At 34.0% G+C, this 25,326-nt stretch overlaps 1 protein-coding gene across 3 annotated transcripts in view; it reads right to left on the reverse strand.

The window, feature by feature from the left end:
- LOC138123442 (putative phosphatidate phosphatase) overlaps window positions 1-24,043 on the reverse strand; it is a 36,972-nt gene extending 12,929 nt beyond the window's left edge. For 2 of the 3 annotated variants that reach the window (XM_069038203.1, XM_069038202.1), the window contains exons 1-2: window positions 23,448-23,816; window positions 23,052-23,203 (exon numbers count right to left, since the gene is read on the reverse strand). In XM_069038203.1, the coding sequence (XP_068894304.1) occupies window positions 23,052-23,203; window positions 23,448-23,520 (225 nt within the window). In that variant the 5' untranslated portion in view covers window positions 23,521-23,816. Of the gene's footprint in view, window positions 1-23,051; window positions 23,204-23,447; window positions 23,817-23,847 lie in introns of those variants that run through there. The other variant, XM_069038204.1, reaches the window with a different exon arrangement.
- Between the last annotated feature and the right edge of the window lie 1,283 nt (window positions 24,044-25,326).

Consider the following 25,326-nt stretch of genomic DNA (forward strand, 5'->3'; position numbering starts at 1 on the left):
GAGTGGCCTCATTTCACTCGCGTTTTAAACTGGCCCACTCGTGCCAAAAATACCCAATTTACACAAGAACTCGGCAAATAAACTACTAATATGTATTTGAAAAAAATACGATTAACTAGCGAAATCATGGAGGCCACAGGCAGAGTTATAAACAGAAAATACCTCACTTTAGAGACAAAACAAAGAAAGTGTTCACGGGTGTTTTTTAAAAACATTTGGGAAGCAAATGGTCAAAATTTGGGGAATATGCCAGTTTACCGAATGGTTGGGGAGGTTTTGATTGATCTATTTAAAATATTCAATCTCTTTAAGATATCTGGAGGGGCTGAAGACTTTTCATTTTTTCATTAATGTTTCATACTTCGACTCTGTGTTCTGCTCTGAAATTTTACTGGTTTCAATGCCGGTATATAATATTAACCTGTAGATACTATATTTTAAGTATGTAAAATATTCAAAATATTCATTGCGGGACCCGATTAGAGATTCGTCAAAAATGACAATTATCGTACATTATAACCTCTTAAAAATACACATAACCTAAATTATTATCTGAGACATTGCATTTACAATAGAAACAAGTTGTATCCTATTACACCACAAAAGTTACTAAAATCACTAGATTTAGTAGTGTATATTGAAAATGGATGAACTCTAGTTAGAAAACTGGCTTTTAATAGATATGACACTTTAAATTAACGCAATGGGGGGCTTCTGACAGATACGACATTTTAGCTAATTAACGCGGTACGAAAGTTGGTAGCCAACATGACTAGGTCTTCTGAAAAATACTACGTTAAATAAAATTGACACATGTGACAAATGAATATAACAAGTAGAAATTACTAGTGTCTTAAAATTTGAAGATTGTAAGTGCAGGAAAGGAAAAATAAATAAGTGAGTTCATGTTAGATGTTTTTTTGCAATCCGCTTGAAGATAAAATAGTACAGTCGCGATAAGATGAATTCAGGCAGACACTTTTCACCTTATCGAGTTTGTTCACCTTATCAAGGTCAAAAAAATAAGGCAAAATATGATCGTGTAACTCTTTATTTAACATTTTAGATTTATTGGCCTTTAAAGTAATGCGTTAATTTGGTTTTAGTTCGAGTAGACTGCAAATTTTTGCGACCATAGGTATAGACCAAATTTTTGTGAAGTTGTGACGCCATCCTTGACTGTTATTAAAATTTCTGTTTTCCTAAAATACCATTGAAATATTTTGACTTTTTTTATCATTGCACCGGAACTGGCAAATGCCTAGGTCGCATTTTCAAAAACCATGCCTATAATGCTGCCTCCATTTTCGAAAGTTCTTTTTTTACTCGTTTTTCATTATTTATACCTGAGAATTAATTTTTGAGAGCCACAAACTGTAGAATTAGTAACACCTTAATAGCGAAAAAGTGCCGTCACGCTATACCCTTTATCAAATTTTAAAAACACTACAAGACTACGTCTAATGCCACAAAAATCTGAATTGAAATGAACATATGCAGACTTGCAGAAACGTAAAATCTAAGGTGAGGCGCAGTAACTTAAAATTACGGTACAAGAAGCTTTTGGAAAATATAAAAATACAATTGCATTATGTGTAATAAAAAAGTGTTTGTTTTGTTCACCTTATAGAGGTTTCAGTTGTTCACCTTATAGAATTCTCTGTAGAAAATTTTGAGTGTTCACCTTACCGAGGTGTTCACCTTATAGGGTGTTCACCTTATCGCGACTCTACTGTATATGTATATCATTCAGAGTAGAAGCTCTTTTTGTGCTTCGCCCAGTTGTCGACCTCAACTGTGTTTCGGTCTTCAATCTCTGGGCTTAAGACAAAAAGAAACACTTCTACTCTTAATGATATAATATACAACGTGATCAAGAATGACTGAGTCTGTTGGTAACAATGAAAATTTGAATGATTTTGGTACCACTGTAATCTAAACGCATTTCCGGTCAGCTTTGACAGAGTTGACAGGCGAATTTGACGTTTACCATCAAAGGGTCATTTTTGTATTAGCATAAACATACCCGACATAACCTAATTTTTTTTTAATGTCGTGTCAAGTTAAAACATCCGGTCAGTGCCAATTACGAAACAGAAAAACACCAATATTTTTCAGTTGTTTCATTTCCAACAGACTCAGTCATTGTTGATCACGCTGTACTATATATAAAATACATTCATTTTTGTTTTAGACCAGAGTAGGCTATTTTAATTTTTTTAAATGTTGGTATCGGGGCTATGTCAAAATAACAAAATCAAAATTGTTCGAACTGCCAGTGTCAAATTTGACATTATTATTAAGTATTAAGGTAAATTAGTTTTAAATTTGTGCAATATTTACATTTATCACTAAATACACACATTATTGAGTCCTCGAAACTATGTAGTTAATTGGAAAATGATAATGCTTGGCTACATGGGCATGAATTTTGACAAGAAAGTGTAACCTCAAATATTATACATGATGTACAGGGTGGGGCATCGTATACGCGCACGCGAGAAATCGCGACTTCTAATTAAATAAAATTGTCGAAATTTTTCACACTAACCTGGCTATTGGTAAGGTACATTTCATAATTTTTTGATAATTTTTCACTTACAAACAAAGCCAAAAAAAAAATATGTAAATTCCAACCAAAAAGTCAAATTCTGATTTTTATACTAACCTACCCAGATTCACTTTCTATAATTATTTACGAAATCAGCGGAAAAAAACACCAATTAGATTTTGAATTAAACGCAGTTTTATATTTCAACTTTCAAAATCATTTTTATTTATGATCTGCTACTTGTGCTGTCGTAAATTTAGGTGACAATGGAAACTGTCAATTTTATGGCAAAAAGGTTTAAAACGGTCGGCAATACTTTTGTTGGGAAATTATACCATTGTGCCATAAATCAGGCGTCTGGTTTGCGTTTAAATAAAAAAGCGAATTATTTAGCAAACCAAGTCAAAATTTGTAATTGTGCCATCAGGGTTTGATGCGCTAAGAGATACAGATTCATTTAGTGTAAAAACTTTATAGGTAAATGAACAGTTAATTTCAGAAAACTAATAAAACTGTTACGGCCTTATTTATTAACAATTTTTTTTTTTAATTCTCAAATATACCTTATCAATAATTAGTTAGGTATATAAAATTTCGACAATTTAATTTAATTAGAAGTCGCGATTTCTCGCGTGCGCGTATACGATGCCCCACCCGGTATATTGTCATTCAGCCACAGTCTTACCATACAACTCGCCAAATTTCCTTAGCCTACTCTGGTCTAAAACAAAAGTGAATGCACTGTATGTATGTACTATTTTTGCTCAAAATCAATTTTTAAAATTTTATAGCTCTGAATAGTGATACCGGAAAATTGATTGCACGGATTTTTTTGGCATCTTATCTGGCGACTTTCGGCAACTCTGTATGGAAGACCGCAGATGCCAAGAGAAGCCACGGCGACATATAAAATGCTGCCCGAAATCTCATGCTCCCCAATAGTACATTTTACTGTTTACATACATAAAAAAGTAAAAATGTCATTTCATCTTAAAACACGCTAAAGTTGTTAGTCTAAGACTCTAAGCAATGATAAGAAAACAAATACAAAAGGCTCAGGTTTCATGTACAGTCACGAGCACTAAATCTTGGTGGTCAAGGTCATTTTGAAATTTCCCGCTACCGTAACAAATTAAAAATTTTGCCTGTTTAATTAGGTACAGTGGCCAGCAAAAAAAGGTAGCCATCATTTAAATGTCAGTGTCATTAAAGCATTAATTACCCGATTGGATTTTGATGTGACAGAAAAGTGATGGCTAGTTTTTATTGCCGGCCATTGTACAATGTCAATAAAACGTCAATCCAAAAAAATTGTCAAAGTTTTATTCTAAATATTAAAAATTATGGCCCCAATATCGTATTTTAACAGAGTAAAAATTACATATTTTGCTGATGGAGACGGATGTGTCAGAAGCTAATTGGGGTTTCCAAAAAGTTGACAAGATCTTGACAAGACAAGACAAATGGAATGTATTAAAGGTTATGCCCGTTTCATATTAGAGCACTTTCCGTTGCGTCAAAGAATGACCTTGATAACCAAAATTTATTGCTCGCGACAGTACATTTGTATTCATTAAGGCGGCCTTACACCAAGGCAACAATTGGCAACATGTTGCCTGCAACATTTTTTAGTAATGTTGCCGCTCATTACTAAAAAATGTTGCTAGCAATATGTTGCCTTGGTGTAAGGCCGCCTTTACTAAAAATGTTGCAGGCAACATGTTGCCAATTGTTGCCTTGGTGTAAGGCCGTCTTTACGTATTCGAATACCCGTACTTGAGTACTTTAAATTCTAATACGTGTGTACAAATTTAATAACTGGGACATTTAAATTATTCGATTTAGGCCCGGTTTATTCACCCTCAAGTAACTTTATTTGAACGGTAATTACCATGGGATCTACCAATAGCAGATTCAAAATCATAGCAACTATTGGTCAGATAAATTTACTTGAAGGTGAATAAACCGGGCCTTATTCTAATATGAATCCCAGCTCTAGTTTTTACAGGTTTATACAAAAAAAGTCTTGTGTCCAGTTACAGTTGCAACAGTAGAAATTTTACAATAATTCAATAAAAACCAACTTCCCCAATGCTTACAAATCTTTAATAATGCTTTGTTGATCTGGGAACTGTCAAAATTTGTGTAGGGTTAATTACAGAAATCCTGTAGATATCATTTTTTGTGAAATCATGTCTACGAAAGAGATTTTGATATTATGTAATATGTAAGTGTTTTTTCAATTTTTCGACTAATATTTTTTTGTATAAATTTCGAGTATGTATGTATATGCTTTTTGTGTTTTATTTCATGTGCAATACGCAATATTTTATTTAATAATAGTACATACATACATATATTTAAATTTACACGAAAGAATTTATGTCTTTCATGACCAACGAAACTCGCAAATTTTCTTGATCGTGCAGTATAATCCCCTACGGTAGCGTGCACCAGTAAGCTAATTGGCAGTGAGGGGTTGTAGGTAACCAATCTATATCGTCCACTCAAGCGAACTAACCGAGGGTGAAAAACTTGTAATGTCATCTGTTTGACAGCTGATGGGGTGACTAATGCCGGTCGGTGGTGCTATTCTGGTGGTCTTGGTGATAAGGAATAAATTATAAATAGCAATAAAGGGTGTTTTTTTAAATTTGGCGTCGAAGTAGGCGTTGGAGAGTCGCTTGAGATCGCACCACTCGTGTAAAAGCGTAAGATTTAAACAGCTGATCCGTGATCCGTGATCCGTAACCTGTACCTACAGGGTGGGGCATCGTATACGCACACGCGAGAAATCGCGACTTCTAATTAAATAAAATTGTCGAAATTTTTCTCACTTACTTGGCTGTTGCTAAGGTACATTTCATAATTTTTGGACAATTTTTCACTTATAAACAAAGCCAAAAAAAAAAAAATGTAAATTTCAACCAAATAGTCAAATTCTGATTTTTATACTGATCTACCCAGATTCACTTCCTATAATTATTTACGAAATCAGCGGGAAAAAAAAACAATTAGATTTTGAATTAAACGCAGTTTTACATTTCAACTTTCAAAATCATTTTTGTTTATGACCTGCTACCTGTGCTGTTGTAAATTTAGGTGACAATGGAAAGCTATACGTTACTAACCGATTGTGAATAATAGTTATTTACATAATTAGTGGGATAAAAGCAATATTACAGGACTCGAGTGTGAAGATTGTAGATGACGAGGGCGTTAGCCCGAGTTCATCTGTAACACACGAGTTTCCTGTAATATGCTTTAGCCCACGTGTTATGCACAACATTTTATCTACGGCTGCGAATTATTAATAAAAAAAATCAATTTTTGGCAAAAACGTCAAATTTGACATTTACAAAAATATATTTTGATAATTGTTAAATGTCAGTTTCAATCGTTTTAATTCAAAATCAAAGCAACAAGATTGAAACAATTTGCTCAATACCAGGACAACCAGCTAATTCTGTTTGTAAACAACGCGTTGTTTTAAATTTTTCATAATTGAGAACCGGGTCGTTTACGTCTTATCGCGGCTCTCGGAAGTGAAATGACTTCGAAAAATGTACATTGGGGTTACCCCGACGTCAAGTGAGAAAAGTACCAGAACCTGGAATGGAAACGTGTGTGATCCTGTTTCGAGGACGACCTGGAGTGCAAGAGACGAGCGTCTCTGGAGGTGTCACTGCAGTTTGCGTCGTTTTTCCAGTATGACGTGTATTACAAAGTGGTCTCTTGTGCGAGTAACCCAAAAGAGAGTAGTAGATGATATCATTAAAAGTGGAAGTGAGTCTTTTTGTGCCAAGCCCAGAGATTGAAGACCGAAACGAAGTCGATGCCGGCTACTGGGCGAACAAAATGCAAGGACTGTGGGTAATTGTTCACTTTAACTACTTCTGGAATTTTCCCGTTTTTTCTTGCTAGACAGCCTCGGGATGTCTTCCTACATCGTTTCCCACCAGTCAAACCTTGTGCAAATGAAAATTTTCCTTACCCTTTAGTTATACTAAGACTTGGCGCGACCTTGAAACACAACAAGAGAAAAAAAAAGGCATTTGCACAAAGTTTGAATGGTGGGACACGATCTAGGAGGACGCCCTGAGGCTGTCTAGCCAGAAAAAACGCGAAAATTCCAGAAGTAGTTAAAGTGAACAATTACCGGACTGTGTTATGTATTTACAATAAGTACCTAGCTTTTCTTTTGTATTGTTGTACTTTAATAAATTTTGTCTGTTTGCTTCTAAATAAAAATGCGTTACGTAATGAAACCAGTGCGGTAATGAACTACATTACGCAATTCAAATGACTGTAAATAAGTGTGGTAATAACGACTTATCCAAGCAGCCGTAGATAAAACAGTTTACCTACTTAGGGGGAGATTCACGAAACTTTGCAAATGTACAAATCGTTAACGAAACGGCAAATACAATGCTTCAACAATGACGGTGGTCATGGTTTTGAATTTGGAACGCCTTATCGAACCTTACCGAGTTTCGTGAATGACCCCCTTATAAATTTATTCAGTTTCAGTTGTTTTTTTTTTTGTGGTTTTATTAGGGGTTGGGATTCGGTTACGTTTTTCGATGCGTACCAAATTAAGTAATTCCGAAATTATTATTTAAAAATAATAATAAGAAAGTGAGTGTGAGAACACAGCAAAAAGCAATATTTACCTGATATTTGTCCTCCCTTGAGTCGTCACTGCACAACAAAGGGGCAATAAAATTAGGGGATATAATGGAATAATTTATGGTAGTTATAAGATGGTTGGCTGTCCTATTGTAAAATGATTTACAATTTAAGTCAAAATAAAAAAAAATAAAATACAGTGAAATCTCCGTTGGACGGACACCTCCGGGACTGTGAAAAGTTGTCCGCTTTAGGGAGGTGTGCGCTTAAGGGACAAACTAAAATGATGTAATTAAAACACAAACAAGTATTTAGTTACAGTTGCTTGCAAAAAAAAGGAAAATGAAAATTTTACTAATGTAAATTAGGTTTCGTCCATTTGTCAATTAACTGTCTACTTGATAATACCTATCAAAGAATTTTTAAAAATGTCATTGAATTTTGACCATAATTCTAACCTATCTCTCCGTAAGAAAGTTTCGCACTATGAAAAATAGTAAAAATTTTCATCTGACAATTCCTGTTTTTTTTTTGCAACAACTGTACATATTACATATGTATGTATTTTTGATTAACACACCAAACAAATAATACATAATTATATCATATTAAAATAGCCCAATAATGTTGTTTGCCGGGTCTTTGTTTTAAAGACGATATTTTGGAAATGTAAAGAATTTCTCCACATTTCAGCTAAATTTTTCAAAAGTAGGTCGTCTTCTTTTAAAAAATTGTCATTTGTAATAATGTTCCCATAATTTTCGCATGTGATTCCTTTTTTCATTATTATAAACATTCACTATTTCAACTTTTTCTTTAACTGTCAAACTATGGCGTTTCGCGGACATTTTAAATATTTTAAACAGTTATAAGTTATATTAAGACACACTCAACACTCAGTGACCACACCAACACCTTGTAAACTACTTGATTTGATGATTACATAAGAGAGAGCGCTTGTGCATACATCGTTATAATTTGATATTGTCCGTTCAATGGAGATTTTTGCCTGATTCGTGTAAAAATATCATGTCCGCGTCCGCCCAATGGAGAGTCCGTTTAAGAGAGGCTCTTATATACGAGATTCCCTATTTCCGAGATCGGGACTATGAAAATGTGTCCGTTGAATAGAGGTGTCCGTTCATGGGGGGTGTCCGTAAACAGAGATTTCACTGTAGTTTGTTTCCAAACTATATGCAGTTGTATCAGTTTATAACACGAACTACGTGTATGTAGCTATCTCCTTTCAATACATGTCAAACAAGTTCGTTGCTTCTGCTACGTTCGCTATTAAGATTGTCGCTCTAGCATCTCATTCTAAACCGTACGATTAGAGTAACATAGAACTATTGACGTGCGTCAGCTTCGGCCCGGCGTAAGATGTCCACCAAACGTCAAAATGTGAAGAAACGACGAAAATGCAATTCGATTTATCCAAAGCCTTGGAAAACATCACAAAAGTGTCCCAAAAACAAGACTATTATTATTATTGCAATCGGAACGCAATTCGAAATAAATACACAACTGCGCATGCGCATCATCCATAATTGAAAAGTCGAATGGATATTTAGATTATTCAAAGCGATTATTTCGATTTATTCGATTATCAAAATTTATCGATTATGCCCAACACTACAAAATACTATTTAATTTCTTGACAATGGAGGTAGCATAATCAACTCATTATGCTTTGCTGTCAAATGTCAAATACGGACGAACGGCATGTCGTCTTCTTGATTCAGGCGTGACGTCACTGCATATATTTTGGAAATAAACTATAATCAACCATAATTTTACAACACCCCGCTGGTTAGGGATACGTGCGGAGTTTCATGTCGCCCGATCGTGAATACGACGTTTTTTTGTTGGACGAGCCCCTTAAAGGCTCCAAATCGCTTAAAATCTTTAAAATTAGCTTGACGTTTCGTTTTGATAAGTTGTGATATTTATCAAAATCTGTTCACACAGGAGAAAATTCTCAAATTCTGACGGTGTCGAACAAAAGAATATTTTAAATTTGTTTTTGTTGAAACAATTAAACTTAAAATCTTATAATTTTACGAAAAACCCTCCTAAGGATTACCTACCAGGCGCCGCCCGTCCAGATTACCTGTGCCACAGCCTGTGCCCGATCGGTGCTGAGTGTCGTTTTGGGATTATCACCCATAATTTTACGACACCCCGCTGGTTAGGGATACGTGCGGAGTTTCATGCCGCCCGTAGATCGACCTGTAAATTCTGACTCTTGGTTATTTATCCCCACATAATAATTGAGCCGACATAGATATACTTCGTCCAGCCCTCTGGCTTGGGAGATTTTAAATTGTATTAAATTAACTCAACACTACAAAATGCACTAGAATACATTAATTAGAGCATAATTTCATGGTAAAAATGTTACTGCTTGAAGGACATATAGGGTTATTATAAATTATTGTAGTCCAAGTAGGCATAAAAACTGAAATTTATGGTTGCCGCTCCAAATATACAGCATTCACGATTGTTTCAAATTCCGACTGTCTATGAAAATCTGACATTTTAGTTGGCAATATTGTGATTTGGCATAATAAATCTATGTATTTTAGGTTATAATTGAATTGCACTATTCTAAATCAATTACGGAATTGAAAACAAGACGAATATTTAATAACGAAACGTCATATGACAGGACCTGACGCCATTCTAACAGAAAAATATCTTGACCTGCTGCGTGTCTAAAACAATCGTGAACGGCTAATACCTAAACAACATCAAAATGATGTGAATAAGTAAGTACACACCATGGAGGCACTATTAACTAATACTAAGTCCATGGTATACACCGTTCACAGACAGGAGTTAAATTGGGTGCAAAACAACCCAATATTTTTAGAATTGGTTGCAAAACAACTCAATATTTTTGGATGCAATCATTAATTTTAAAAAAATAAATACAATTCTCATCACCGCACTTTTTAGTAATTTTTATGTCAACCAATCTCTCGCTAGACAAACTATACTACAACGTGATCAACAATGACTGACTCTGTTGGCAATGAAACAATTGAAAAGTATTGGTGTTTTTTGTCTCGTAATTGACACTCACCGGATTTTTTAACTTGAGACGGCATTAAAAACATTTTTGGTTATGTCGGTTATGTTTTTGCTACATATTACAAAAATGAACCTTTGATGGTAAATTTCAAATTTGCAAAATTTCATTGTTACCAACAGATTCAGTCATTCTTGATCACGCCGTATAATAGAGATACGTAATTGTGTAATAACCGTTGCGTCATGTGATTGAGTGACATCTTTTGCGTGAGCCATTTTCTTTCTTGGAAGTTCTAGATTTTATACGGCGCCTATAAAAAAGATGTCTATTATTCCGGAAATCGTGTTTGAAACGTGTCCTTTCAGAGTAATCAGGACAATCTTGTATAAACTGTGTGTAATTGGTTTATGAGTCAGTCGGATGTTGTTATTTCTGCAGTTCATTTTTCAAGTCTGACTTGCAGTTTAAGGCTGTATGACACGATGCTAAATTTTGTAGTAAATTTGTTAGAAAATGAGAGAGGACCAATGAACGGTCAGGATCTGACAAAGACAGACTATGATCCTGATCGTTCATTGGTCCTGTCGAGGGTCTCTCTCATTTTCTAACAAATTTTCTACAAAATTTAGCATCGTGTCAAACAAGCTTTAGAGATGGCAGAAATGATTTTGGCACCATCGCTTCCAGGACATTGTTGGTATTCGATGTCAAAAAAATTGAAAAACAAAGACAATATCTCAGATCTCACGCAATATGAGAAGTTTGCTCTTATAATTCCAAACCATCACCATCACCATCATAATTTTTCCGGAAAATTTTTATTTTATGATGAAAAGTTTGTTGCCTAAAGCAACAAACTGTGAGTCTAATAAAATCAAAATTTTCCGAAAAAAAATGGGAAGTCGAGTTATATTTGGCTAGACAAATTCCCGAATGAACAATTCAAACAAACATTCGGAACAACATCACAAAACGGATTAAAGGTTAGTTTATATTCATCGTGGCACTTTTCCCGCAACAATTTACCTGTTATATTCCAAATTGTTTTCACACTGTAGTCAATATCACTGCTGGAGTCGTTTCTAAAACGATTTTAAATCTATTTCGGAAAACGTCAAAATAATTTTCTGACATTTTGTTCATTAATTTGTGTTACCAACAAAAACAAAAGCCTTGTCAACGTTGTTTTTCAACGGAAGGGAGATTTTTGTCGGCGGAAGACGCATTTTCTGACCATGATTAGATTTTTTCGCGATATTCGGCACACTATTGGTCAATATCAACTGTTTTCATAACATGAGGGAATTTGTCTTATTTATTTTTTTCGAATCGCTCTTGATCTAATAAAATCTACACGTAAAATGGAAAAATATGGATATTTTTTTGCAATAGACCCCATTTCACGTTTTACTCTTGCACAAGCCGATCAACAAATATTTTGAACAAATATTTTGTTTTTGCACGGTATTGATCTTATTAGCTCTACTTGTGTGCAGAGTTGAACAAAGGTGCTCGCTCCAAACGGTGTACTCCCTCCCTCCCTTTGGTTTGAAATCTCAATAAACCATTACTTACGTCAAATTGCTGGAAATTCCAGCTGAGCAAATACGATTTCGCAAAGAACTGGCTGACGAAGGAACCTATTCTTCCTTATTTAACCTCTTTGCATCTGTCACAGCTTTAATAAGATATTTAACCGCTCCATCAGGTGCGCGCTTACGTAGGCCCAACAATTATACTGCCCACAGTAGTCCAAAATAAAGAACAAGGGATTTGTTCTGCACCGTCCTCTAAGTCAAACTCACAAAGGGAGCTTACTAATTGCGAAAAATTGAAATCTGGTCTATTTTGAGGTGTAATAATAAGGGTATGCATGTTTACGTGGGGGAATTCGGAATTCCCTTGAGTTGAGTAAGGGGTTTGACGCGCGACGAGGAAGTTGCCATTATGGTGAAGCTGCCATTATGGTAGGTGCTGAGTACGATTATGTTGGAGCTGTGATAACTGATAACCGATAAAAAGAGCGGCGATAAGAACGAACTGCCATTTGAAAACAATGGTACTTCGCTCTTATCGCTTATGGCAGCTCCAACATAAACGTACCCTAACACGCTGATATGGTGTGCATAATAATATTGATGGTAGGTACAAATTCTTAAAATCAAACTTTTATAATAACATATAGGTGTCCCAGAGTTGCGAAAAAGCTCCATAACTTGTTTGTTATTAAAGATATTAACTTTTTCTTTTTTCTATATGATAGCTACACTTCTACTGGACATTCGGAAAATATTGCGGTATATACAGGGTGTTTCGGAAATAAGTACATTAATTTTAACTGGTAATAGAACTCATCAAAAGGAACAACTTTTCTCTCTGCCATTTTGGCGAAAAACGTTGCATAGTGGCTTAAAAAAATAGGAAAGATTTTCCTAAAACCGTTCATATCTCCAAAACTAAGCTACCTAAAAACGTGAAACTAGATTCTTACGAAGTGGATTTTTTGCTATACGGGTAGATGTCTTTGAATTTCGATTTCTGCGTTAAAACACGTTTTCTGGATGAAAATGGACGTTTTTTTCATATTAGCGCTGATCTCAATTAGCCATTGCAGTATTTAGTGGCGTAGGGCTATTTTAGTGAAAAATCTCTCCAATTTTTTTTCGGCAAAATGGTAGATAGAAAAGTTGTTCCTTTTGACGAGTTCTATTACCAGTTAAAATTAATGTACTTATTTCTGTTACACGTTGTATACAGGGCTGTCCCAATATTATAAAAACACCAAAGTTATGTTTTTTAAATGGAACCTACCCAGTTTGATTTCATTTTTGGATTCTATGCTAAATTATGAATCAGATCTATAGAAGTCCTTATCTGCCCTATGTCTGCCACTATGATCTGCCACCGTTTTTGAACCAGAATTTCGAATTGCAGGTGTCCGTTCGAAAATTCGTACCTTCCAAATCGTTGCATTTAAATTAAAATGATTGACCCTGTTTGATTCCTGAATGTTTGCCGCATCTGTTGAGTCTTTACTCAACAACCTGCTCAGTCGCATATGCCGCGGTTTTTTATACATAACAAACAAACTAAAAATTTCAAAAACTCATTTTTTTTTTCAAATGGCACCCTGTTTATTATTCCACTGGTCGAAAGCTTTTTTGACAAGTTTTCCAACGGTATGTGGTTTGCATAGTCGAATGTGAAAATCTAGGGTGCTATCCTAAATGGGAGCAACTTTCCCGTTAAATTCAAGCTTGTCAAAAAAGCTTTCGACCAGTGCAATAATAAATATGGGATGCCATTTGAAAAAAAAAATAGTTTTTGACATTTTTAGTTTGTTATGTTTAAAAAATCGCAGTCGGCATATGCGACTGAGCAGGTGTTGAGTAAACACTGAACAGACGCGGCAAACATTCAGGAATCAAACAGCATCGATTATTTTAATTTATTTGCAACCATTTGGAAGGTACGAATTTTTGAAAGGACCCTGCAGTTCGAAATTCTTGTAAAAAAAGCGCCAGAGATCAAAAACGATGGGAGATAAGTAAAAACGACCTGTATAGATTTGATTCATAATTTAACATAGAATCCAAAAATGAAATCAAACTGGGTACGTTCCATTAAAAAAAACATAACTTTCGTGTTTTTATAATATTGGGACCCCTGTATATATACCGCAAGATTTTCCGAATGTGCAGTAGAAGTAGAATATAGAAAAAGGAAACAGTTAATGCGCCGTATGATTTCCCTTTCATTAAAGTTAAAGAACGTCGTTAAATTGTTTTGTCTCTGTCTAACATAGTGCTTGGCATATACTCTCACTTTGTCTAAAAAATTATTTACCTAATGAAAGGCTTAACGAATGGGAAATCATACGGCCCTACATCTTTAATAACAAACAAGTTATCGAGCTTTTTCGCAATTCTGGGACACCTGTATGTACTTGTATTATTAAAAAGCGATAAATCACATGAATGTTTTTCCCTGGAAATTTAACCCTATTTTTCTATTTTTTTTTTCAATTGTAAAACTTTATTTTTTAATTACATTCACTAAAAAAAACCAAGAGAAAAGCTAACAAAATGCATTGCGCTACAATGTAATAACCAAATTAAGGTAGCTGGAAAAACAAATGACAAATAATAATAATAACATGTGGGAGTGTGCAGATATGCCGCCAATGTTTAGCGCAAAATGGAACATAGACGATAGTAGCGTTTTTTTACAATTTTTTTTTGTGAATTTTTGGTATTTAAGTGTATACTTGTGATACATTGTTGTTTTGTTGTTTCCCATTTGAAAAAAAATATTTTGACAGTTTACCCTTGAAGCCCATGGGGCTATACTTGAATTTATTAGGCCATTTTGTAGCCTATTAACAACCATTTAATTTGGTGTACATATGTATAATTAAAATCTTCCGATAAATAACGGAGTTATGGACTCGTCTCCTTTTTTGGGGACAGCCTGTATATTATATTTATTTAATGACGTGTAAAAACAGTACACCTTCTAATTTTCTGAGAATGTTGGTTTAAAAAGTTCAAGTGTAGAAATATGTAGTAGATATGTATAAAATACATCTTGATTACTGCTGTTATCTAAATTTATTGCTGCAACTGTTTGTCAAGTATTCCGATAAAACTAAACATTTCTCAAATCAATTGCTATTTGCTGAATAGGAAAATGAAAAAAAAATAAAGAAAGTATTCCACGTACACTTCTATTTAAAAAAAAGCGTATATACAAGAAGTAGTGAGCACAATTTTGGCTATATAGATTACCACATCGTAAACCTATCTTTTAATTGTTGTTACTTAGAAACCTGTAACAACACCCGTGATGATGGCTGGATTTGATCGATGTATTCTTCCAGGGTTGGCATTTTTAAAACATTATGTTTTAATCTACAGTTTAAAACAGTGTTTTAAACATGTTGTATAAAAAACACACGTTTGTTTAAAACTGTTTAAAACACGTTTTAAACATGTTTTTTAATCCATGTGTTTTAAAACAAAAAAAAAAATCAACAAAAATTCAACTTTTTTTAGTCACGTCCATTTATTCAGATTATTCACATTTCCAATACAAATTGGCCTGTTTTTGGTATGAGTGATCCAGTTTAAAACGCTCGTTTCACGCGCGTTTTAAAGGTCCACGAGTGCCAAAAAACCCCAATTTACACACGAACTCGTTAAATAAACTACTATTATACCTCCAGAGGATAACATGAGAAAATGATAAGAAATCTAAATTTCCGTAATTTCGCAGTTTGCATTGCATTCAATACAACTGCGCAGTGCGCATGCCCAGTGGTCGAGCGTAAAAGTACAGCAACATATAATTGAAATTTTTTAATAAACAATTGTCAAAACGTTATCATGTTGGTATGAGCCAAACAGTGATTTTCATGATAATACGATTAGTCACACTGAGTGTCAACATTTGTTTAATCTAACTGAGCCTGCGCCCTGACGAGCGAGACTTTATTTCAAATTCGAAAAATATTTCCGCTGATTTCTCATTAAATTTGTTTTGAAAATGAATTCGCGGAAAACAGGCCCGGGAAGTGAAATGAACATAACCTTAACTACAATTTGGTGTCAAATTGTTATACAGCTGGTCCATATGTGCACATTTTGGGGTGGTACAGAGTGGTTTTTTACTTAATTTTGACATTGACAAGTGTTTATTAAAAAAAATTCACTATAATAAAGATTTCAACCGGTTTAATGCTGTTTTATTCGTCTTTAAAATTGGTTTAAAACATGTTTTTTTAACCAAGTTTAAAACATGTTTTAAACAAAAAAAACTGTTTAAAATAAAAAAAACTGTAGGTTTTGTTTTAAATAAAAAAAAACATGTTTTTTGCCAACCCTGTATTCTTCAGAGATTTTAATGTGTATATAATCTACTTTTTAATCAAAGAACCACAACACCGCAATTTACACCCAAAATAGAGCTGACAACATTGTACACTTTTGAGCTAGGGTGAAAAATCTCATATAAAAATTGAGGTTATTAGAGATATTAGTAGCGCAGCAATTTAATAAAGTTAATAACAACTAACAACAACTAATTTGAGAGTTTTATAAATGTCTTACTTTGCGAGACATTTTTAATAACACGTTCAAAATTTAGCTGCGAGTTTGCGTACTTTCAAGCACATTAAAAATGACAGGCGTTGGCAGAAATAGCCAATAGATATCATTAAATTCCCTAAATTTAGTAAAATTTTATATTTGCAAACCTAAATCAACAGGTCGTGGTTCTTTAATTAAAAAACAGACTTTAAATGTTTTGCCTTTTATTAGGCAAGTATGTATTACCAATTACTACAAACACAATTCAAACTTTTATTCACAAATTTATGGAAAAAGGCAACTCGCAACAATCTAACAACAATTTAAAAATTTATAAAATAACAGTGTTCACACATTTGACATACATACAAAATGTCAGTAATACGTTTCCTTGGAAACAATTAATTAATTTTATCCCCATTTACAGTGTAGCCCTCAATACGTGTAGGCTTTTTTTTTAATAGAAGTGTACATTAAATACCTTCAACCGAAGATTTTAACCGTCTTTTAAAAGTCTCTGAATAATAAATTGGGAAAAATTATGTTATCCTGTAACAGCGATAACAATTTAATGAATAATAGTTAGAAGGTTATAAAGTTTATCGGCTTTGCTAATTTATTTATCTATTTTTCAACACATGTAAGAAACTAGCTAAAAATATTTCGAGACAAGAGCGGAAGACACGGACCTTTGAACGCAAAGATTAATGCATGTACACAATATCTAAAATGTGTTAAGGGGATTTAAAAATATGGAATTCAAGAAGAAATGTGATACTTGATTATTTTTAGCCCTGTTCAAAATACTGCGGGTTGAGGTTAATAATTGTTAACGGATAGACTTTCATATGCTGACCCACTTTTTGATGAAGGATTTACAACTGGATTAATTTAGAAAGAAGGAAGTGTAAATTAATCGATGAAATTAATTCACCTAAAAGGAGCAACGTTTTCGAATTATCAACACTTTTGTAGGTAACGAATTTAATACATAAAGAAAATCAATACATTTATTATTCGTTTCTTTCTTATCGATTCAATATTTTTTGTTTAATCACATTTACATATTTAATAAATACTCGAAAATGTTTTTATTCAATCTAATTAACATGTATTGTGCTCTAATATACAGAATAGTAGTTTATTTAACGAGTTTGTGTGTAAATTGGGCTTTTTTTGGCATGAGTGGGTCAGTTTAAAACGCGAGTGAAACGAGCCCAATTCAAAGATTTGTGTAGTGTAACTGGGACGTATGTGCCGCAGATTACAACTTGATTTGACTTGACGATTGATCTACAAAAAGTTAGGTTGTGTTTTTTTACTTGGCATCTTGTCACTGCACTATGTTCAATTAAATGAGTTTTTGAAAACTGTCGGTAAACTTGTTCATTTGTATTTGATTCTCTAAAGTAGGAATACGAACATGGATTTGCGATTGTAATTTAATAGTAGTTTGTTTAAAGAGTTCATGTGTAAATTGGGCTTTTTTGGCATGAGTGGGCCAGTTTAAAACGCGAGTGAAACGTGCGTTTTAAAGGCCAACGAGTGTCAAAAAAAGCCCAATTTACACACGAACGAGTTGAATACAACGTTTTTTTGTTCGACGAGCCCCAAAGGCTCCAAATCGCTTAATAGTTATTTATTATACAAGCGGGCTAACTGAATGTTTAACGAGCGATGCGTTTAACAACGCGAGCGGCGAAGCCGCAAGCGCGTTAACATCGCAAGTTAAACATTCATTTACCCCCGCGAGTATAATACAACTGTTTATCCAATTTTACACTAATAAACCTCTCCAATTTGAGTGTATTTTTTTAAAATGAAGTCCGAAGCTTGTGTCATTAATCAGAATCACCGATGATTGTGATTTTTTGTTACCATGGGTTTATTGACAGGAGAAAAAAAATCCGTGTGACAGTGAATTATTTTATCCAATATTACTCGTAATAAAATTAGGTCTTTACGGCGTATACACGTGTAGAAGGTGAAAATCTAGAAAATGAATGATACAATTATGAACGATTGCTTCCCAATAACTGTAATGTATGTATAATTATTGTTTAATAAATTTTTATTTATTTTCTTTGACATTTACTTGACATTTTTAAACCGCTAGCGAAATAAAAAAATTTAACCGCTAGAGCAATAAAAAATTTTTTCACGATCGGGAGTAGAAATCAACTTTTCGGATGTCAACATCGTGACAGAAGTAGAGCATTTTCTCCCTAGGGAGCAAATATTTGCAAATACTTGCTCCCTAGGGAGTTTTTATTTCTTTGACAGTTGTGACAAAAATCTAATGGGAGTTTTCATTTTTTTTTACTGTTGTGACAAAAATCTAATTGTGTTGTCAAGGCAACTACTAATTCCATTAAATTCATCGAAAGATGACAACTCATTTGTCATCATTTTTTTATTCTTAAAATTTGAGATTTTTGTGCTGTTTCTACTCCCTACCGTGAAAAAAATAGTATATATACTTCTGGAGAGAATGCTCATTTTTCCCTCGGTGCTTTGTAGCCCTCGGGCTTCGCCCTCTGGCTACAAACTGCACCTTAGGAAAAATCATGCATTTCTCTCCCTCAATATATAATATACTATTATTCGATTATTCATTAAACAAGTGCTTTTATCCCCTGTATCTAAGTATTTAAACATAACTTTATAAGGCAAAATTGGATAAAATCTTTAAAATTAGCTTGACGCGTCGTTTTGTCAAGTTGTGACATTTATCAAAATCCGTTCGCACAGGGGAAAACTCTCAAATTCTGACAGTGTCGAACAAAAAAACGTTTTATTCTCAAATTTATACCCATGAATAAACTAAAATAAATGCCAACAGATTTTTTTTTTACACTTTTGTTTCCTAAAAGATGGTTTTCGCAAAAATATCAAATTACACAATCGAAATTTACTTCGTCCCATTTTCTTTTGGTCAACGACTATAACTGGTGACTATGTATTTAAATTAATTTTACTTAGGATTGGCTATGGATCGTTCAGTTTTTTGTGTTACTTTAGACACACGCAAGAACGACAAAGGTCAATGAGTACAATTGACATAAAACACACATAACACGGTGTGTGTCTAAAGTAACACAAGAAACAAACAACGATCCATAGCCAATAACCCTGAGTGAAAATTTAAATAGTCACCCGTTATATTACCCGCGCCAAAATTAAAAAACCACCAGCTGTTGAATTAAGTTGGTAAAATCAAAATTGCACTAAATGTCCTAATGGTAACTTCATTGTTGCTAGGATGCGCAATGCTAGAACTTTTTATCGATCTCTTAGTTATCTCACGAAACATTACATGCGTGTGCCAAGAAATTTCAAACTGCCGCAGAAACAAAGAAATCTTTTCAATAATACAAGATTAGAACAATTCGAATTTTTATTTCCAGTTTTCATATATCATTGACACCATCCTAACCAAACATTTCTATTTTTCAATTGGTTTCCTCTATAACTGTCATGTTAAAATATTGACAAATATTATTTGAATGTCATGTGTCACACTATCTACCAGTTAATCAAAATTCGCCAAATAAAACAATTTTATTTAAAAAAATATATGGTTTACCATAATTATGGATGTTTAAAATAGAATTTGATTGTTTAGTCATAATAATGGTTTTAGTAGGTAAAAAGTAAACGACAACAGTTGTTTACGTAGCCGTAGCCTCATGTACAATGGTGGCCAAAAAATTTCGTCCGTCATTTTTCCGTCATTTCAAAAAAATCGGTGTAGACCTTCGTATACCGAAAAGGACAATTTCGTCTATTCTTCAGAAATAGAGACAAAATAGAACTATTGAAAGTCGCCAAGGCTCAGGGAGGCCTAGCACATCTACGGCAGAAGAAGATAATGTGCTTCTCAATAGATTACGCAATAGTCCTTTTATGACGGCTGTTGAAGCGGTAAATACAAGCGGTTTCCCAGGTTCCTTTAGAACCGCTCGCCGCCGTGTAAGAGGAAGCGAGCTTAACCATGTCGCGGCAAGGAAATTGAGCCTTACACCTATGCATAGGAGGCCCGCATGGCATTTTGTTTGGAGCATCTAGCAAGAGACGACGCTTTTTGGGCTCGTCATTTTTTCTAAAAAAATTTGACTAAAAAATGTTGGCTAAGATTCCGTGTCCGGAATACTACATGGATGATATTTAAGTCTTGGAATTCTGTTTTGAATATTTGAAATTTAATCAACATAAGTGAAACTGTGAATCTATTGCAGAACAACTAACTTATATCAGTTTTACAAATTTTGCAAAAGCTTTAAAGATTAGTTGATTAACTGTCACAACGTGAGTCAACACAAAACATTTTTAGTTTACGTCATTTTTATTAAAACTAGTAAAACTACCATAATTAAGATTTAAACATTTATTTAAACGGTACTCATTAGTCACTATATTTTATTTAAGTTACTGGACAACTACGCTTTCTGGGGACAATAAGCATTCATTCATTCTGCATTACATATTTGCTTTTCATATTCCTTTTCATGTTCGTTTCCTGAGATACCTACATAACCAAGAAAGTGGTATATCGGGTGTGTCAAAAAGGGCGGACAGGCGTTTTAATACAGCGTGATCAACAATGACTGAGTCTGTTGGCAATGAAACAATTGAAAATACTGGTGATTTTTGTCTAGTAATTGGCACTGACCACGCACTGACTGGATTTTTTAACTTGAGATGACATTAAAAACATTCTTGGTAATGCAGGTTATGTTTATACTATTACAAAAATTAACCTTCATTGGTAAATTTTAAATTTGCCAAATTTCATTGTTACCAACAGACTCAGTCATTCTTGATCACTCCGTAGCATAGCATAGCATAACATAGACCTCGATTTTGTACCAAAAACTGTTCTGCAGCTTTTAGATAAAGAAAAAACTCTCAGAAAGTGAAAATTAAAATGGCAGCAACGCAATACCTAGGTAACTAAAAATACCGTAGGTATGTAGTTGTCATGGTTATATTTGTTTTCTCTCAGTCGTTGGTCAAAACGCCTAAAAACATTCGCACTGGGATGCCTTCCGTTAGGACAACGCATGGTGCATGTTTGTGTCGCTAAATGCCGCGTTATTTTTTGCAGCACCAAGAGCTAAATACATATTACAATATTCATCTGCGGTAAAACTCATTTTGAAAACAATTTGAAAACTGTCACAATTTAATTGACATTTATGTATGTAAGTATTTTATAAAGGTGTTTTTTTTTTGTTACTATGCTATGTTAGCAATGTTGCCGCGTTTGAAAACTACTCCCCCACACCAAATTTCATCATATTTAACACTGACGAAGAAACTGATTTCAAATGTATTCGTAAAAGGAACTTTTGGATATCTGTTGAGGGCACCTTTGATAGTTGACACATACAATTATGTTACCACATCAATAACAGGATCATTTAGTTTTATAGGTAGTTTAGTTGTAACTTTCAAAAGCTCGTGCGTTAACAAAAGGCGAAAAGCAAAAAAAAAATGTTTCTTTATGTTCCATGATTACCCTAAATTGTGTACCTTCTTTGGTGTCCGACCTTTTTCACACATCCGATATAACTAAATAATGGGTGATTCAAAATAATTGTGGATAAGTATGACAACTATGTAGAGGTATTTTCATATTTGGTGGCGGAAACAAAAGACTGAAAAATGTCACACAAATTTATTGTCAGTGTCAAATTTCTCATTAACACCGTAAAAAGGAATGTCTAGGTAAATTTAAATTTTCGCTAAATAGATTGAAAAAACAAATTCTAAGGAAACCAATTTTTGTCAGTGCTTCAAAAGGAAAAGTTATTCTCATATAATCAAACGTATTACAAATTATTTCTCTAGTTCGACGATGAATAACTTTGTATTGACATTGACACTGACAATACAAATTTGTGACATTTCTCAGTCTTTTGTTTCCGCCATCAAATATGAAAATATCTCTACGAACATTTATGTGGCAACTGTGTGGGTAGGATAGAGTTGACATTTCTTTGACAATTCATAGTCGCGCAATTTTTAAAATTGTCAAGTCAACGTGCACTGATATAAAAAAAATCAAATGCACGCTTATGAAATGTCATACGAATGTCAACTCTACCCCACCCACACAGTTGCCACATCAATTTTCGTACATAGTTGCCATACGGAAAACGTTATTCAATATTCGTGCACTGTCAGTTTTCAGGTATTCGACCTGTTTTACATCACATGGCTAACGCCTCGTGCTTCAAATTTCGGCCTCACACCTGAAAAGTCATCTGACAGCGCTACTCATATGAAAATAACTATGTATTACTTAATAATAAATCAATGAATATTATTTAACTCATAAAATGAAATAGTATATTATGTTATGAGGAGCAAAAATGAAGTTTTATGTGCTGCGGCTGGTAGATTGGCTGCCGAACACAGTGAGGCAGACAAACCAGCCAAAGCACATAAAACCATTTTTGCTCCGAATAACATACTATTTTTTCTTCAAACCTTTAAGGTAGCAATTATTATTGCACTGTGAACTTTGCATAGGGGTATGTCATCGTTGCAAATAAAACGCTCTACTTCGAATTATTATTTCACTTGGTTGACATCATGACATCTACGGCCACGTAGACCCGACTGAGACACCTTTGCCCACACATATGGCCCGACTGTATGACTCACGGATATTTTTGTTAATGTAACGGTCGATGTCGCTAATCGCTATTTATTTTGGGCATTTACCTACGACCCTGAAACTTACCACAGTGCAGTTCATCACGATTCCGACTATATAAAGGTAAATGCTTGGTACAGTTGATGGATGATATGGATGTATAAGGTCTTCATCGTTACAAAAAAAACCTCGCCGAAATGGAATGCCCCATAAAAAAATAAACAGTATTGGAAATCCAACTGAAACAAAATAAACAGTCTTATTTATATTAAATGACAAAATAAACAAAAACATTATTGCGAATTGATTTTATTATTCATATTCAGCCTTACACGCTTTTTAAACGCATATTTAAATTTTATGTCAAAACGTCATTTGGTAGTTGACAGGAAATGTTCATATTTGACACAAAATTATTCATTTGTCATTGTGACAAAAGATGAATGGACCATGGACTATTTGACATAACCTTCTTGATCTTACCGCACATCAACAAGACGACATCCAGAAGAACTTTCTTCGCTGACAAAATAATAGTATCTGTCTCACTGGCCATTTTTCGGTTACTCTCTTAATCTAATTTTAATTACACATCTGCTCACGTACGAAAGAGATCTGTGTTTTCATTAATTTTATTGAAATTGCGTTAGCGTTTCAAGTAAGTGTATCACTATATTATTGCGATTGTAAAATTTCCGAAATACCATAATTTACGACATTTCATTTATTGTGACACTTTCTCATACACATGCACGACTAATAACAAGTCGTGTCATTACGATCAGCAACCCACACCGACTACAAACACACTAACTAACTGACACTCACAGACTGACAGACTACAGACTCACTACTCACTATAGATGATACAAAAATACGACACCTGTCGCCTGTCTATCCTATCCTGATTCGTGAACCCCTCTAGTTGTGTAGAGTAGAGGGCGCTTGCGCAATCTCATTGAATGTACAATAGAAAGGTAAGTATAGATTACGTACTCGTAGTGAACAGGTACCTAACTATTAATACACCGAAATAGAGCAAGTTCATTTAACCCTTTTTATTCGCATTTAACACGATGCAGCCGTTTTGTTCCGTAGGTGCAAAAAGTTGAACCGAAAAACATTTCTTATCAAAGTTTTGAAAATAACAACGTCAGCTGTATCAAGTAAAAAAACTACTGGCTGAATTATTAACATACCTATGTATACAGGATTATTCACATAAGATCACGAGCCTGACCAGGTGAAAATGCAACCCAAAATACACTTTGCAAAGCATTCATTGTGTTTTGGTATTTAAAAATTTAGTCAGGAATCCAAATAGGTAGGTATTCTATTAATTTGAAAGGTATCGGGTGTTTTTTTAAATTTCACCTCGTAGTAGGCGTTGAAGAGTCGATTGTGAACACACCACTCGTGTAAAGCGTAAGATTTCAAACGATCCGTAACCTGTATATTATACCTAATGCGTTTACAATCGACTCTTCAACGCTTACTATCAGGTCAGGTGAAATTAAAAAAACCACCCTATATATCTGTGGTTACATTCATTACATTGTTGTTACAATGTAATGGGGATTTTTGTGAATTACCTTTTGGGTTGCATTTTTACCTGGTCAAGTGGTCAGGCTCGTCATCTTACAGGAATAATCCTGTATAAACAATAAATTTCGGTTATGGTGTTGATGAACTTTTCTGTTGGTCATGTACGAAACACGAAAGTATAATAATATTTTTTGTTCGACACTGTCAGAATCTGAGAATTTTCTCCTGTGTGAACGGATTTTGATAAAGGTCACCTCTTGTCAAAATGACGCGTCAAACTAATTTTAAAAACTTTAAGCGGTTTAAGGGTCTCGTCGAATAAAAAAACGTTATACCGGGTGGGGCATCGTATACGCGCACGCGAAAAATCGCGACTTCTAATTAAATTAAATTGTCCAAATTTTATTTAGCTAACTAATTATTGATAAGGTATATTTGAGAATTTTTAAAAATTTTTTTGTTAATAAATAAGGCCGTAACAGTTTTATTAGTTTTCTGAAATTAACTGTTAATTTACCTATAAAGTTTTTACACTAAATGAATCTGTATCTGTTAGCGCATCAAACCCTGGTGGCACAATTATAAATTTTGACTTGGTTAACTAAATAATGTGCTTTTTTATTTAAACGCAAACCAGACGCGTGATTTATGGCACAATGGTATAATTTCCCAACAAAAGGTATTGCCGACCGTTTTAAACCTTTTTGCCATAAAATTGACAGTTTCCATTGTCACCTAAATTTACGATAGCACAAGTAACAGGTCATAAATAAAAATGATTTTGAAAGTTGAAATGTAAAACTGCATTTAATTCAAA

Source organism: Tenebrio molitor, chromosome 2 (assembly GCF_963966145.1).
Source record: "Tenebrio molitor chromosome 2, icTenMoli1.1, whole genome shotgun sequence".
NCBI lineage: Eukaryota > Metazoa > Arthropoda > Insecta > Coleoptera > Tenebrionidae > Tenebrio > Tenebrio molitor.